At 40.2% G+C, this 17,372-nt stretch overlaps 1 protein-coding gene across 1 annotated transcript; it reads left to right on the top strand.

The window, feature by feature from the left end:
• The first annotated feature begins 12,698 nt into the window (after nt 1-12,698).
• On the top strand, nt 12,699-15,170 carry LOC103939054 (transcription factor MYC2). The gene has a single exon (XM_048573521.1). It carries the CDS (start codon nt 12,810-12,812, stop codon nt 14,838-14,840), a length of 2,031 nt encoding a protein of 676 aa, XP_048429478.1. The 5' UTR covers nt 12,699-12,809; the 3' UTR covers nt 14,841-15,170.
• The last annotated feature ends 2,202 nt before the right edge of the window (nt 15,171-17,372 follow it).

The raw sequence follows: 17,372 nt of genomic DNA, 5'->3' as shown, positions 1-17,372 counted from the left end.
CAAGCTTGAAATTCCCAAAAACACAAGAATTAACGTGTGCATGAACAGTGACCAAATCGGGGTATCCCGAGTTCGACGTGAAAACGAAGGTATCCTTACCTGAAATGGGTATGGTTGAACTCCCAAGGACCTCACGAGCATGAATATATAATTTGTTCCCTCGATCTGTGAAGGTTTCGATGGTTTTGGTTGTCGTCCGTACAAGAAGAATAGGAATGTGAGAGAGAGAGGGAGCTCGGGACAGGGCAGGGAGAGAGGGTGAGTGAGTGTGGTGTGTGTGTGGTCCAAAACCAGCCAAGCAACACCCAAAAACAACCACACAACGAAACAACCATAATAGGGGCAAAACCGTCATTTCCGGGCTGTCACAGTGATTTTGTGTAAAATCAGTAAAAAAAATTACAATACTAACAATATATCAACAATATTTATGTTAATTATAAATAAGACAATCATATATTGTGATATTTTTGGTGATTTTAATTCATTCAATATACAATTCACAATTTCAGATGAAACAGAAGGACTTCCATTGGAATCCCATCTAAATTTGCAAAATTTGTCACCATACCGACACTGCGTTGCAGAGTTTGTTTCTTGGTTTTGTTTTTTACATTTGGATTCAAACAATGTGTTACATTGTCCATTTACTGGTTTCATTTTTTTTGTCCATGTTTTCTTTTTACCTTTGGATTCAGCCACTGCAATGTAGTGTCTGATTTCTGGTTCTGTTTCCTTGAGTTGAGTAGACTCCTCCAAGTAAACGAAGGGCATGAGAGAGAATGATAAAATATTCATGTTCTAACTATTTATAGTAGCTTAAAGCCTATATGACATTTATAGAGAGAAAGACAAAAAAGGATAAAAAAGGCAAGTTCTAACTATTTTTATAATGACTTAAAGCCCGTGACATTCATCATTGACGTATGCTTAATTAATAAAAATATAACATTGTTTAATTCCAAAGCAAAAGTAGGTCATTGATTGGCTAAATAGTAAAATTTTTATTGATTTTTTTTACTAAATTATTTAAAATTATATGCAATAGTTTCGAACCATCTCTTGTCTTTAAAATAATAATTTTTTTTGTTAAAATAAATACAGGTGATAGCGGTTTGACAGAATAAAACGATCAGGGAAGCAATAGTAAAGATTGGTCATCGATAAAACAAATGAATAACACGACAAAAAATAAAAATGAAACACAAAAGAATAACACGATAAAAAATAAAAATGATAAAATAAGATCGTGGAGAGTGTTTTTAAACGTGCGGCATGCCCAACAAAATAAATCCAAAAAAAAAAATGAAAGAAACGTGTTTTTCCGACACGCATCAGTCATCAACTGTTTGTCAACAATTTAATATAATGTTTTATTTTATTGAACAAATTGTGTTAATTATTGATGATCTGGTGAGGGAATTTGGAAAAGTCAAGCAAAAGGACGAAAGCGGGCGACCCAATCAAGGGCCAGGATTCAATCTCGTGCGGCCAACGCGTCCCCACCCTTTTGTTTTTGTCTGCTCTGCTACGGTATTTGACTAGATTAACCCTGGGTTGAGTGGAAAACTGAGCTTCCGATGGATCGCCGATTATTTAGATGGCGGTCGGCGGTCTAACTGATACCTGAACCAGAGAGATAATGAGATGATTATTAGTGGATTACTGAAAATGATGCTTGGGTTAAACACGTGAAAAATGAGATTTGCCAATTAGCCCATCCCATATTTTATTTTTTTATTTACACGTTAATACCATGCATTCGAAATTTGGTTAAATCGCAGACTCTCTCTCTCTGTCTCTCTCACTCAATATCTAAAGCCGTCATGCTAACTTGTATCAATCTCTATATATACACAAGAGCGGGATTTTCTTTGAATTTACATAAATAAATAAAATCACATTTGTTTGATCTAACGCAGCATCAAAGTTTTTATGGCCACAATGAAAATCATAAATCATGTTGGTCGCCCTATCAGTGCGGCAGTGCACCTGCAAACCCTATGCGCAACCATTATGAATAATCTCATGGCCGAAACTTTGGAGGGTTGTGTCTGTGAGGAAGACACTTCATGGATTCTATGTATCATGAGTAGATATTATATTATATATCTTACTCTAATTTCAGTATTAAATTATTTGTTATTTTGGCAGAATTTTAATACTTTGACTTCCTCTACAGCAAAAAGTACACAGACGAATTTTGAAGTGATTCTAATTGGAGGATTTTTATTAGTTTTTCAGCTTGTTCGTGTCAAAGTTTCAAGTTTTTCTACCAAGCAATTTATTTATGGCGATGAAATAAAGGAACAGTGCGCACTACTGTCAAAGTGACGTTTTGGGCATATTTGGATTTTTTGGCATCCAAGATAATGTCTTTTGCTTTGACGCCTTCTGCAATTATGTTCGAGACATCTCAAGCTTTAATTCAAGTCGTTAATTTTGGCCTATTTTGGAGCCTTGAAAGTCGAAAAACGTGGCTAATTTGTGGCTAGGCAGATTTCCCATATTTGATTAGGATTATGTTTCCTAGTTTCTCTTAAGTTATTATGTTTCCTAGTTTTTAGAAGAGTAAGGATTTTAATTGTGTAATTGTGACATCCCACATCGCCCAGGGGAGTGATCCTTATATGTATATTCCCATCTCTACCTAACGCGAGGCCTTTTGGGAGCTCACTGACTTCGGGTTCTGTAGGAACTCCGAAGTTAAGCGAGAAGGAGGCTAGAGCAATCCCATGATGGGTGACCCACTGGGAAGTTGCTCGTGAGTTCCCAAAAACAAAACCGTGAGGGAATGGTAAGCCCAAAGCGGACAATATCGTGCTACGGTGGTGGAGTGGGCCCAGGAAGTGATCCGTCCCGGGCCGGGATGTGACAATTTGGTATCAGAGCCTAACCCTGGCCGCGTGTGTGCCGACGAGGACGTCGGGCCCCTAAGGGGGGTGGATTGTGACATCCCACATCGCCCAGGGGAGTGATCCTTATATGTATATTCCCATATCTACCTAGCACGAGGCCTTTTGGGAGCTCACTGGCTTCGGGTTCCATAGGAACTCCGAAGTTAAGCGAGAAGAGGGCTAGAGCAATCCCATGATGGGTGACCCACTGGGAAGTTGCTCGTGAGTTCCCAAAAACAAAACCGTGAGGGAATGGTAAGCCCAAAGCGGACAATATCGTGCTACGGTGGTGGAGCGGGCCCGGGAAGTGGTCCGCCCCGGGCCGGGATGTGACAGTAATAGTATTAAAAAATAAAAAATAAAGAGAGGGGGGGAGAAGAATGCATAAATTTTGGAAAACTTTGCTAGGCTTTGACAATTTATATTTCAAGGTGTTTTCTATCCATGTTTATAATAATATTTTGTTTTATGATTGTTCATAACTAATTTTTGTTTGCTAGGGCAAGGCCATGAGCCTTAACAAAAATATGTAGTTTATTTTCAATTTATTTATGATATTATGCATGCAAGTTTTGAATTATTAATCACCATGTTTAAACTATCTATTTGTCTTGATATTTGATCACCATTAGGATATTTAGAAAAGAAATTTGATGCAATTTTCGTCAAAGGTCGGTCCCTGAAATTGATGAAGGCTTCTTGTGGTTAATATATGCAAGTTCACTTAGGATGAATACCACGTCTTAAGGGTTGTATGGTTTTTCAAAGTGTTTTCACAAAGCTTAACGAGTCTTGCATGTTTAGATTTGAACTGAATACCACAGACAGATTGCATGTTTGATATACGGTTTATGTTGGGAGTCCAAATAGGCATATATTAGGAAAACCTAACCTTCAAAATATGCATGCATAAGTCATAAGTAATTGGAAGAACTACATAGGATTGTTAAGGTGATGGCGGAACCCTAGTGCGTTTACAATTTAATTTTCAAAAACCATTTTCTTTTAGTTTATTTTATTTTTCTGATTTATTTAATTATTTTTATTAAATTCCTTTTTATTATTTTAAATCACAAAATCAACATTTTCTCAAACTTTGTTTTAGATAATTAATTAAGACTTGATTTGACATAAATTATTCATCCAATTCCTGTGGAGAACGACCTTGTTAAAGCCAACTATACTACGATTACCTTGTACTCTTACAAGTATTTTAAGTGTTTTTATCCCTACTTTCTTTGGTGGTAAAAATCTCATCAATTTACACCATGACTTCTATCAAGACCCAAATGCTTTGCTTCAAATGGGCAACTTTGCTTAGCCCATTATGGTTGTGTATATGGTCTGCTATATGGTCTACTCACGTCGTTAACGATAGACTCGTCATATTGAGCTTGTAGTCCACATGACGTACTCCTATTGAATGTAGTTAATTTATGTCTCCACAAAAGAATTCCTCAAGCCCTTCTTCATCTCTTTATGCCGCACCCTCTCTCTCCCTTCAGTAAAATAGGCCACAACATGTTATCAGCACGCTCTTATTATGATTATTTTATTTTATTTTATTGAATTAATATACTTGTTAGTGTTCAATTTATTCTTTTTATGTTGAACATGATACAATGCTTTAAAGATAGAAATCCAATATTGGAGGAGGAACTCTTACAAACCGTTCACAAGATTCATCATTGCAATCCTGGTTCTTCTAAAACACGGTCTTCGTCGATATTTTTTTCCAACCTGATTGCATGAAATATTCATCATTGAGCATAGACCCTAATTTTTTATTGCCGATTAACATATTCTACTCAAATTAGTGTCCACAATTATTTTATATTACTGCTCAGATAATTGTGGTGAATTAAATTTGTGTGAATAAACAAAGAAAAATGAAGAAGAAAAAAGTTTTAAAAACCCGAATCCAGCGCTGGAGCCATGGTTTGAAAAAATAGAAATAAAAATTTGGGCCAGTAACTCCAACATTTTTTAGACTCGCAACCTATTTTGTGCCTCCAAGTGTCAACCAACCTATTTCACTATACTTTCACAAGGAGGGTCCCAGAGCTAAAGCTACTAGCTTTCATTATATTTGTTTTATAATTGCTTTCTCTCTCACTCTCTCATTCTCTCTCTCTCTCTCTCTCTTTCTCTCTCTCTCTCTCTCTACATATATATATATATATATATATATATTGTCTTGTAAATATGTGTTTGTTTGCAAGTATTATGAACCCGAAGTTTATACTTTCAACTCGAACCTGAAGTTTCGAATGAAGTGCCGCAAAAACATGAAGTTTCCTAACACTCGCCACTCAAGTAGAGACCTGAAGTTCTCTATGATTAATCCACTAAACCAAACTATGTCTTAGAAGTCGAATGTTCTAACTTTGATGCTTATGGAGGTTTTATTTCCCATAATAGAGAGAAAAACTAGTAGTCGACATGGGTGAAATTACGTACTAGTACTCTTGGGGATTTCTATCCCTGAGAAAGCAAAACTCCTTAGGAGGACTTCCATGACTTTAAGCATGACTCAAGTGATGGATGATCATTATTGATTTGTGGGAAGATTAGGATTGGTGCCTTATTAAGAAAAAACCACCACATAGGATGGAGAAGCCACCGCAAAGGATGGAGAAGTGATCATAATGAAAGGATGGAAGAGCCATGACAGAAGGAATGGAAGAGGTGCCTCTCCGAAAGGCAGGGGAGAAAGCCAGTAGATGAGTAAACGTGTGGAGTGTAGGGAGAGTTTTTTTGGGCGACAGACGAAGTTTTTATAGCAAATTCTTGTTTGTGGAACCAATTAAGTTGAAGTGGATGATTGCTAGGTTGTTCAGCTGAGCTAGACCTTGGTCGACATTGCCACTAAAATCAATATGCCGCAAAAATTTCCCAAATAAGAAGTCGACTAATTATTCTATTTGTGTTGTAAGCCTATTTGTTGAACTAATCTAAGGGATTAGAGAGAGAAGGGGCCGGCGATATTGAGGGAGAAGAGAGAGTGATTTAATTGGGAGGTGTGTTTGTATCACCCCATTTTGCCTTTATTTATGGTAGAAGGATAGGCAAAAACCTTACCCTTTAGGATTACAACTCTTAATAGGTAATCAACTCCTAATAGGAATATAAGATGCATTCCTATATCTACTAGGATTTACACAATCACATTCCTATTCTAAATATGGCTGAAACACTCCCCTTTGAGTGTGTAAATACTCAACAAACCATCACATCAGATCTTCAACAAAGAAGGTAGAATAGTTGATGAAGCCATCGACACAACGAGTGAACGCGAGTCTCAAATTTAAGAAAGTATGCATTAGTAGTAAAACTCACAAAACCTCGCTGTGGTAAAACCCTTTTACCAAGGCATGGGGAAAACCCATAAACTAAGGAAAAAAGTGGGAAGTATGCATAATTCTAAAACAAACGTCAGACATGACGAAAGTAGTGAACTCAACGGAGTATGATCATCCCAGGATGGGTGCCTCATCAAAACCTCATTAGGTAGCAAAAACCTAGTGGGAAAAATGCTCCTAATCGTAGGACAAAGAGTACATTGAGATCAAGTAAGTATGCTTCTGGATACTCCCTATGAGTTAGACATAACTTCCAAATAAGAGAACTACAAGCGATTCAACTCAGATAATTTACGCATACCGATTCCTTGAACAAGCTTCTGAAAAGTAGACTTGGGCAATGACTTTGTGAAGAGATCAGCCAGGTTGTCCTAGTAACAGATTTGCTTGACTTCAATGTTCTGATGCTGCTGCTGTTGGTGTGAGTAAAAGAACTTTGGCATTATGTGCATGGTGTTGTCTCCCTTGATGTATCCCTTCTTTAACTGTTCGATACATGCTGCATTGTCTTCAAAGATCGTCGTAAGAAGGTCAAAGACAGAAGTTAGACCACTAGTGCTTCGAATATATTCCATAACTGCTCTAAGCCAAAAGCATTCACATGATGCTTCATGCAGGGCGAGAATCCCAGCATGGTTCGAAGAAGTCACAACTAGCGTTTACTTAGTAGACTTCCAAGATATAGCGGTGTCCCTAACGGTAAAGACATAGCCGGTTTGAGAACATGCCCGATATGGACCAGATAGATATCTACCATCTGCGTAACCAACAAGGCGATAATTAATTCGAGAACCATAAGGGGTGGCAACACTCGAAGATTCGCAGGTATAGAACAAGCCTAAATCTGTCGTACCCTTAAGGTAGCAGAAAATGTCTTTAACATCATTCCAGTAATTGTGCATGGGCACATTTCAATATCTAGCCAAAAGATTAACAGCGAAGGAGATGTCGGGTCTAATGCACTGAGCGAAGTACAATAAAGCCCTAATTTCACTTAGGTAAGGAACTTCGGGTTCCAAAATCTCTTCTTCATCCTCCTTTGAACAGAAGGGATCTTGTTTAGCATCTAGAGTCCGAACAACCATAGATGTACTCGAAGGCTTTGCTTTATCCTCATTAAAACGTCGCAACACTGTTTGGGAGTAGTTCAATTGATGTACTAGGATTCCACCCAAACAATGCTCGATCTCCAGGCCGAGTCGATATTGCGTTTTCCCAAGATCTTTCATCTCAAATTCCGATTTCAAGTGCGTAGCAATTTCCTCAAGCTCTGCAAGAGTCCCAATGAGGTTCATGTCATCGATATAAACTGCAATGATTTCAAATCCGGAATGTGACTTCTTTATGAACACGCATGGGCATAATTCATTGTTCACATGACCCTAACTTGTCCAATATTCACTTAGACGGTTATACCACATCCGCCCAAATTGTTTCAATATGTAGAGCGACCTTCTCAACCTAATTGAGAGAGTGTTCCGTGGTCTAGAACTATTTGAACCAGTTAATGGAAATCCTTATGGAACTTTCATATATATTTTCGTATCTAGATCTCCATAGAGATACACAAGGGTTTGCTATGCTTTAGGGTCAAAGCAGATGATTGGCTAGCCGCCAATGTACCATGCCGCGTGGAAGGTGCGGCTTCCCCACCTTTGAGGACATTCCGGCCTTCCCAGGCAGGTTGTGGACGTACGAAGGGTACATCGATCCTTGCATGTGCATTTGCAGCGGGTATATGTGATATTGTCACTTTAGCTAGATCATTAAAAGCAGATAGCATGCTCTGAAGATCTATAATTCGTCACATCTTAGTTTCAGACTGGGCAGTGCGGGGATCTAAATGAGACATAGTAGGAGCATACCATGACAATTCGCGGTGTTCTACATGAGCGTTAGCATGCTTATCTCCCCCTAATGATGGGAAGAATGTCTCATCAAAGTGACAATCCACAAAACGTGCGGCAAAGAGATCTCGTGTGAAAGGTTCTAAATAGCAATTAATTGATGGCGAATCATAACCGACATAGATTCCTATTTTTCTCCGATGACCCATTTTGGTACGTAGCGACGGTGCTATTGACACATAAATGGTGCACCTAAACACTCGTAAATGCGAGACGGTAGACTCGTATCCGGTGACCAACTGTAACGGTGAATGTGGTTGGGTAGCAGTGGGTCTCAGGCGGACTAACACAGTTGCGTGCAATATTGCATAGCCCCAGACAGATACCGGCAGTTTAGTTCTCATAACCAAAGTCCAAGTTATCAATTGAAGATGCTTTATGAAAGCTTTTGCCAAGCCGTTTTGGGTGTGAACGTGGGGTACATGATGTTCCACATCAATCCCTACTGATATGCAATAATCGTTAAAAGTATGTGCCGTAAAGTCTTCAATGTTATCCAGTCGAATCGACTTAATCGGATAAACAGGGTGGTAAGCCCTTAGCTTAATAATTTGAGCTAGGGGTTTAACAAACGCAGCGTTGCGAGTGGATAATAGGCAAACATGTGACCATCGTGTCTATGCATTAACCAACACCATAAAATATTTAAATGTCCCGCAGGTTGGTTGGATAGGTCCACAAATATCCCTTTGAATCCTCTGAAGAAATTTAGTGGGGTTATGAATAATCTTTGTAATCGAGGGTTGAGTATTCAACTTTCCTAAAGAACACGCTTTGCATGGCGAGAATCCAACATAGAGAGGTAACTAATGCTCATGTGATGATTTGAGGATACGGTGCATCATGTCACATCCAAGATGTCTCAAACAGTCATGCCAAAGAAGCAAAGTGTTATAGAACTCAGGCATAGGGCTGGCCACATGATGTACAACCCACTCGGGAGACATTCCAACTTCTCGTGAATACGTTTCTGGCCATATTCGTACAAAGTGATACAAAGAAATTCAAAATCTTCAGTGGTTTCACTATGATATTGATTATCTCGAATATCTCTAAAACTCAGCAACGTTCTTTCGAAACATGGAGAATAGAGTGCCTCTTTAATGGTTAAGACTGTACCATTCGACAACATGATACGTGTCTTTTCGTATCCTTCAATCAAGTTGGATGGGCCTGAAAGAGTTGTCAGAGGTGCTTTCTTGAGTATTAAGTTAGTAAAATAGTGTTGCTCACACAAGATGGTGTGCATGATAGCACGATCAGCCAGACAACTAACTTCCCCACTAAACATACCTAGAAATAAATTGATTGAATTAGTCACATGCATAAATATAAGTCCATTCATTCAATTAAGCAATTCGAGAAATAATATCCATGAAATAACAATCCATAATTCAAAACAAACCAAAACCAAACAAATTATTCCAAATACTTAGAAAAATTGTTCAAAATTAAACCATAAACATAGAAAAATAGGGGAGAGGGGCTGACCACTCCTAGTAAGTTAGGCCACTAGGGGTAAACACCCTAAAAACATGTCTAATTTATTCATCCATAGGAGTTGACGCCTCCTGAAAATCCGATATCTCCATTGATGTAGGATGTTCCACATGTGCAAACTTAGACTAACGACGGGAATGATACTTGGCAATAGCCTCAGAGTTAGCTCGGCATACGCATGACCAATGATCCTTTGATCCACAATGGTAGCACATGTCAATTTCAGTAGAAGCTAACTGAACGTGAGTTTTTGCCTTTATTCTTGAAGTTCGGGGCCTTAAGGGTAAGAGGTGGATGTTGTTGGGTCACATTTCTACCCTTGGGGCTAGCATTATGTTGACCTTGGGCCCGTGGTTGGGTTTGCCGCCATTTCCACAGCCACAATGATTCTTTCATCGTTTGTTGTTGCTAGAATTGGTCGCATGCACTTTAGGCGCGGCGTTTGAGCCAATTGGTTTAGCTTGATGATTCTTTATCAAAAGTTGGTTCTGCTTTTCAGCGAAAAGAAGTACAAAGATCAAATCCTAAAATTTGGTGAACTTCTATGCCCTATATTATTGCTGCAAAACAATATTAGTGGCATGGAAGGCCGAATAGGTCTTCTCTAGGAGATCTAATTCAGTTAGTTCCACTTTACAGAACTTCAGCAGTGATCGAATTTTACAAACTTCAAAGTTGTATTCATTCATAGACTTAAAGTCTTAGAAGCGAAGATGCTGCCAGTCGTGTCTTGCTTCAGGCAAGTATATGTCTTTCTGGTGATCGAAATAGTCAGCCATAGCAAGCTAGAGGGTGCATGGGTCCTCCTCAGCAAGGTACTCGGTCTGCAGAGCATCATGGATGTGTTTTCGAATGAAGATCATTGTAGTAACTTTCTGAGCTTTGTCAACAGGTTTGTCGTCGGTAGGTGCTTTAATGGTGGCTCTAATACCTATTGTAGTGAGATGGAACTTCACGTCTTGAACCCATTTAAGATAGTTTCTTCCAGAGTGTTGAAATCGAGCTTGTTTAAGTTCGACATGTCCCTAAAACAGAGGGAAAAAACATGATTAGTCATATGGTGATCTATAGACATATATCGTAGAACATTCAGGTTCTATAGACAAGTATTGGTTTAATTTATGCATGAAAACTACAGGTTTCATATGGTAAGTTTTGAATCAAACTTCGGGTTTCAAAGGCACTAAACATGAAACTACAAGTTCAATTTAGTTTTATGAATGATTAGTTTATAAAGTAGAGGTTATTGCAATAAACACAGATGCAATATATTGATTAAAGTGGAGTGGATTTGAGTTTCTTTGGGAACTCAAGTGTGAGAGCTTCGTTACCATGAAAGAATGTCAACGGTTCAAAGTATACAAATCAATTATTGAATCATTAATGTCCAAAAGTGATCTTCAGGTCAATAATTTTGGATTCATTATCAGATTAATGGACTGCAGGTCACTTTTAATGAATTCAATCGGGACCAAACAGGGTTGATCGTGGAAGCAAAATAATGCTAAAATAATAGCATTGGGTCGAAAAAACATAGCTCAAAAAGATTTGGGCTTGGGGTAGCTGCAAAAGGCAGCCCACGAGTGGCTGCAGGCCACGAGCTCAGGGGACTAGGCAAGCCCAACAAACAAGACTGCTGGTATTAGGCCAAAGGGGCGCACGAGGACAAGCCCAGTCGAAGTGGGCTTGTGGATTAGCACATGGAAGGCCCAACCAAAGCTGGAGCCTAGTCTTTGGGTCGGGAACCCAGCCTACTAGGCTGGTTGTTTGGTTGTGGGCCGAGGTAAGATCAAAGCCTAGCAAGCGCAAAGGCTTGCTGGCAAGTCGGGCCAAACTGTAGGTGGGCTCAGGCAAGAACAGTAAGCCTAAAGGCTGCTGCGGCAGTCCATGCAACTGGGCTTCGGGCCAGCGACGGTGCATGGTGTTGTCGACGGTAGTGCCGCACCATGCCCAATTTTCTTTCCCTTTCTTTTTCGAAATCCCTAGGGTTTGAAAAACCCTAAATTGCTTCTAATTTATTTATATGCTTTAACTCACAAATTCCACATAGCAATTTAATTGCGTAATGCATGAAACAAATATATATATTGACAAATATATGAACATATACAATATATATATATATATATATATATATATATATCGTAAGGAAAATATAGACATAGAGGGGTTCATGCATCATGGGGAATGTCTTAATGCTTCGTGGACATTTCAAATATCTTCATTTATTTTAAGCGTACCTGATTGGCAGAAAACAAAGAAGAGCCTTTGAGTTTTGTGCAACATAGCCTCCTCCAACAATTTGTCAATTCCTCATCTTCTGGTAAGAGTGTGCTGATAACGTGTTATAGGCTTATTTGATTGAACTATTCTAAGGGATTAGAGAGAGAAGGCCGGCGGTATTGAGGGAGAAGAGGGAGTGAATTAATTGTGAGGTGTGTTTGTATCATCTCATTGTGCCTTTATTTATAGTAGAATAATAGGCAAAAACCTTACCCTTTAGGATTACAACTCTTAACAGGTAATCAACTCCTAATAGGAATATGAGATATATTCCTATATTTATTATGATTTACACAATCACAATCCGATTCTAAATATGACTGCAACAATTTGTGGATAAATTCATCCTTTTTATGTAGTTGAAAGATATAGGAATAATCTCGGTTTTTGTAATCGGATGCTAATTTCACCCACATTAACACCCAAATAACGATCTAAACAATTATTAGTTACCAGAAAACTATCCTAAAATGTTGAGTTCCATGGCATATTTTCTAATAATATCATCACATTCTGTTCCACGCATTGCTGCTCGTGCGGTAATGTGACCAGTCCAACACGGTCAAAAGTCAAAGAGTTTCACGCGCGTGCCCTACGTATACGCCGGCTTTTGCATGCTGCCGATTAATCGGCCAAAATGCTTTCCTGGAAATTTCTACTCGGACCACTCACTCTCTTCTCTTTTACCTCTCACTTTCCTCCCCAGGTAGATCTTCAGTTCGAATGCAGTCCACATAAAATCCCCTTACGCAATTCCATACCCTCCCCAACCCAAAATTCTCCACCCCCCCCCTCTCTCTCTCTCTACTTTCTCTCTCTACACACCCAACCAATCCCATCCCCAAAACGCTGCGTATCACATGACGGACTACCGGATACCGCCGACGACGAATCTGTGGACGGACGACAACGCGTCCTTGATGGAGGCGTTTATGAGCTCATCGGATCTGACGTCGTTTTGGGCGGCTCCGCCGGCCCAGCCCACGCCTCAACCTGCTCACGCCCCGGTTCAGCCGCAATCCTCGGCCTCCACTTCTGACTACCCCAAGCCCCCTGTCGCCGCCCAATTCCAGCCCTCCGTCACGCCCTTCAACCAGGAGACGCTCATGCAGCGCCTCCAGGCCCTGATCGAAGGCGCGCGCGAGAGCTGGACCTACGCCATCTTCTGGCAGTCCTCCTACGACTACTCCGGCTCCGCCGTTCTCGGATGGGGGGAAGGATTTTACAAAGACGAGAGGGACAAGGTTAAGGCCAAGGCCAAAACGACGACATCCGCCGCCGAACAAGAGTACCGCAAGAAAGTCCTCCGAGACCTCAACTCCTTGATTTCCGGCGCCGACACGTCAGCAGACGACGCCGTCGTGGATCAAGAAGTGACTGATACTGAGTGGTTCTTTCTCCTTTCCATGACTCAGTCGTTCGTCAACGGTGGCGGGCTTCCGGGTCAGGCCTCTTTTCACTCCACCCCGGTCTGGGTTGCTGGACCGGACCGGCTGGCGGTTTCTCCGTGCGAGCGGGCGCGACAGGGCCAGCTGTTCGGGCTGCAGACTATGGTTTGCGTTCCGACGGCGAATGGGGTTGTGGAGTTGGGATCGACCGAGTTCATCTACCAGAGCTCCGATCTGATGAATAAGGTCAGGGTTCTGTTTGATTTCAACAATTTGGAGGTCGGTTCTTGCCCTATGAGCGGCGGCGCCACCGCCGATCAGGGCGAGAACGACCCTTCGTCGCTCTGGCTCAACGATCCGTCGACCACCACCATGGAAGTGAAGGACCCGGTGAATACTTCGGCAACCACCAACATCAGCAACCAGCTAATTTCAAAGCCGGTGCAGTTCGACAACCACCCGAGCCCGATTCAAGTACCACAATTGCAGCAGCAAGTACAACAACAGCAGCAGCAGCAGACGCAGAGCTTCTTCACCATGGAGCTCAATTTCTCCGATTACGACGGGAGCAGCGTGAAGAATTCCAATTCCAATACGCATTCGTTGAAGCCCGAATCAGGCGAGATTTTGAATTTCGGGGAGAGCAAGAGGAGCTCTTACAGCGCCAATGGGAAATTGTTCTCGGGGCATTCCCAAATTACCGCAGCCGAGGATAACAACAGCAAGAAGAAGAGTTCTCCGCCATCGCGGGGTAGCAACGACGAGGGGATATTGTCCTTTAGTTCGGGAGTGATTTTGCCGTCCAGCTGTGTGGTCAAATCGAGCGGCGGTGCCGATTCAGATCACTCGGACCTCGAAGCGTCGGTGGTTCGGGAGGCGGATAGTAGCCGAGTTGTTGACCCGGAAAAACGACCTAGAAAACGGGGTCGGAAACCGGCGAATGGGAGAGAAGAGCCGCTGAATCACGTGGAAGCAGAGCGGCAAAGAAGAGAGAAGCTTAACCAGAGATTCTACGCCCTCCGAGCAGTAGTCCCAAACGTTTCGAAAATGGACAAAGCGTCGCTGCTCGGAGATGCCATATCTTACATCAACGAGCTCAAGTTGAAGCTGCAGACGGTGGAGACGGATAAGGAGGAGTTACAGAAGCAATTGGAGTCGATGAACAATCACTTGCCCTGCAAAGATTCGAGGTCTTCGGGTTCAATTATGTCAGAGGAGGAACTGAAAGGGTGTAGTAGTAAATTGTTAGACATGGACATTGATGTGAAGATAATCGGGCGGGACGCCATGATTCGAATTCAGTGTTGTAAGAAGAACCACCCGGCCGCGAGGTTAATGGCGGCTCTCAAGGAGCTCGACATGGATGTACACCATGCCAGCGTTTCTGTAGTCAACGATTTGATGATCCAACAAGCCACTGTGAAAATGGGTAGCCGAATTTATACGCAGGATCATCTCAGGTTAGCTCTACATTCGAAAGTCGGGGAAAACCGCCAGACTTGACAATCCATCCAGAAACATTCCAATCCGATCCAATCCGATCCAATCCAATCCAGTTGGTGGGTTAGGGCTTCGGGACATTTTAAGGCTCCCAGCAATGCATAGAGCCCTGCTCTGTAGTCTGTAATATAGTTATTCTACGTCGTTGTCTTCGGGTAGATTTTGTTTTTTGGTATTTTGTTCAAGTATAGAAATTGATTTTAAGGTTACTTGGATTCGAGGATATGAAACCACTCGAACAATTTTTCTGTGTTTCTTTCCTGTGTGTGTATAAATTGAAAGGTCTCAAGTATGTATTATTCACGGAATGCAGCAAAGCATTGTATTTCAGAACGGAGACTGCCTGAGAGGTGTTTTTGGTTTTTAGAAAACTAATGGAAATAGTTTGAAAATTTCGAGTTTTAACCTCCAAACTTTCTATATTTAGAAGAAAAAAAAATACAGGAGTGTAGAATGAAATTTTTGGAATGCCAATAACACATATCTTAATCAAAATAACAAAAAAGTGTTGTAAATGAATAATACCAGAAGTGATTTTTTAGAGTAAAAATATCATTTTCGTTAAAATTGAATAGTACCAAGAATGTTTTGCTAAAACTTTTTTTTTTTTTTTTTTTCCTGCACAAGTGCTGCTACTTGTTCAAGTTGTTTTCGTTTTCCTTTCGGAATTCAATCGATATTCTAAACTAATCTAAATTTGACGGAGGGAGTTGGAGACTATAGCCAACTTGGTTGTGGTTCAACTCTTGTGTGCCGAGCAGTTCACAGATTTTAGTTTGAATTTTGAAAATTATTATTTTTGGTGCAAGCATTTGTTTTTGGCATGTCGTTTAGTCCAATAAATTCAGCATATAGTTACATTTTGAACTTTCTTTTCTCTTAAAAAAGAGACTATTACGAATTTCATCCTATATGTGGTTACAGTCAAGTAAACTCACCAGCTCGAAGCATCGAATCCGAAATCTCTCACATTTTTTTGTTTATTGGGTTTGAATCTCTCACCTTGTTCCCTTACTACTGAACCACTTATTCCGGTTATATTTTGAACTTTGAAGGGTTGAATTGTTAGCCCCAAATGGGTTTGAATCTATATTTCTTATTGCTGAAAATGCACCGACACTTGTGGATTAAAAAGGATCTGCCACTGCCATGGTGGGATATTCCCCCTGCCCTTACCTTATTTGAAGGGTTTATGAATCAAATATTCAAGTTCAATCACAATGTAACCCTTGATGCCTTTGCATCCCTCAAAATTTCAAGTACCTAAAAAACACAAAAACAAAAAAATGATTAAAAAAAAATGTGGTCTTGCTGTCTATATCACCAAAGTTTGAAGGGGTGCATTCAATTGAGGTTTTGATGGAGTTTATAAGAAGGGTAGTGTTATTGACACATCTCTTTTTACCTTTCACACACCTATGTTGATTTTTGTTGACTGACCGTCTTCAATTCAGTCGATTCGACGATGGGAAATTGAGAGTAATGTATGAGAAGTAAAAATGAGTATCTGGATAGCGCAATTTAGAAACAAGCAACCACAGTTTAGAAAACTCACAACTCTGTCACTTAAAACTAACCACTTGCATTATTGTTTTTGGTGGATTTATTTTGTACTTGTATGTGTCAAGTCTAAAGTTTAACTCATATCGATGATGAGGACAATTTAATAATGGTATTGAGTTCGATCCTTAGTTATGAACTTAATATTGCCGTGCAATACCTCTAGGCCTTTCACGGTAGTTTAAGTGAGTGTGATTCTTATATATAGGAATAAGACAACTTGAGTTTGATACGTATAACAATACTGCTAAATTCGTCTGAGTTTAATAACTATAAGAACCATACTATAAAGTCTACTCTTACGCGTTTGGCTTTCCTTGTCAAAAATTGTAATTGAACTCTCACAAGCTTAATCTAGCTTTAGAATATGCTCAAATTATGGGTTATTGCTGCTGGAGGAAATGTTCATGAAGTGGGTCATCTCACCTCAAAAGGTTTGCTCATGCATGTGCATTTCATATCTCTATTTGTGTTGCATTCTGTCTAGTTTGATTGTTTAGTCAGTTTTGTGCACTAACTACCAGCTGTCTAGGCACACTGATTAAGACAGCCCATATGGACTGACTGACACCTTTCTGATGGTAGTCATTTCTGGCCATTGATCTGCCTAGAACTCTTTTGCAGTCGACCTTGGGACAAGTTGGCTGATGGAAAATCTGATTTCCTTCGGTATATGTACTTCTAGCATTTCAGATTTGTTCTTGGGGGGTTTAGAACTTAGTTTTAGAGAAAGAGTTGCTTAAAGGCTTTGAAGCTTGCATCTTCTACATTTATGAACCTTAACTACCAAACCTTCCTCATGTATTAAACACCAAATCATTGTATATTGGTGTTGCATTGTTTTTAAGGTTTTAGACCAAGTTGGATTCAAGTTAGATTCTTCCTTAAACAGTTTGACTGGTCATTTGAATCCATATTTCATGTGCACATCATAAAATCATATCATATCATTGATTGTACTGATCTCGGTGCCAC

This window comes from the organism of the source record quoted next, unplaced genomic scaffold (genome assembly GCF_019419815.1).
Source record: "Pyrus x bretschneideri cultivar Hongxiangsu unplaced genomic scaffold, Pyrus_bretschneideri_v1 Contig69, whole genome shotgun sequence".
Classification (NCBI taxonomy): Eukaryota; Viridiplantae; Streptophyta; class Magnoliopsida; order Rosales; family Rosaceae; genus Pyrus; species Pyrus x bretschneideri.
Note: the sequence above shows the minus strand (reverse complement) of the source record. Positions and strands in the feature narration are given on the sequence as shown.

Bases quoted from the DNA above. Each gene is read 5' to 3' on its own strand.
- LOC103939054 (XM_048573521.1), top strand. From the start codon at position 12,810: ATGACGGACTACCGGATACCGCCGACGACGAATCTGTGGACGGACGAC.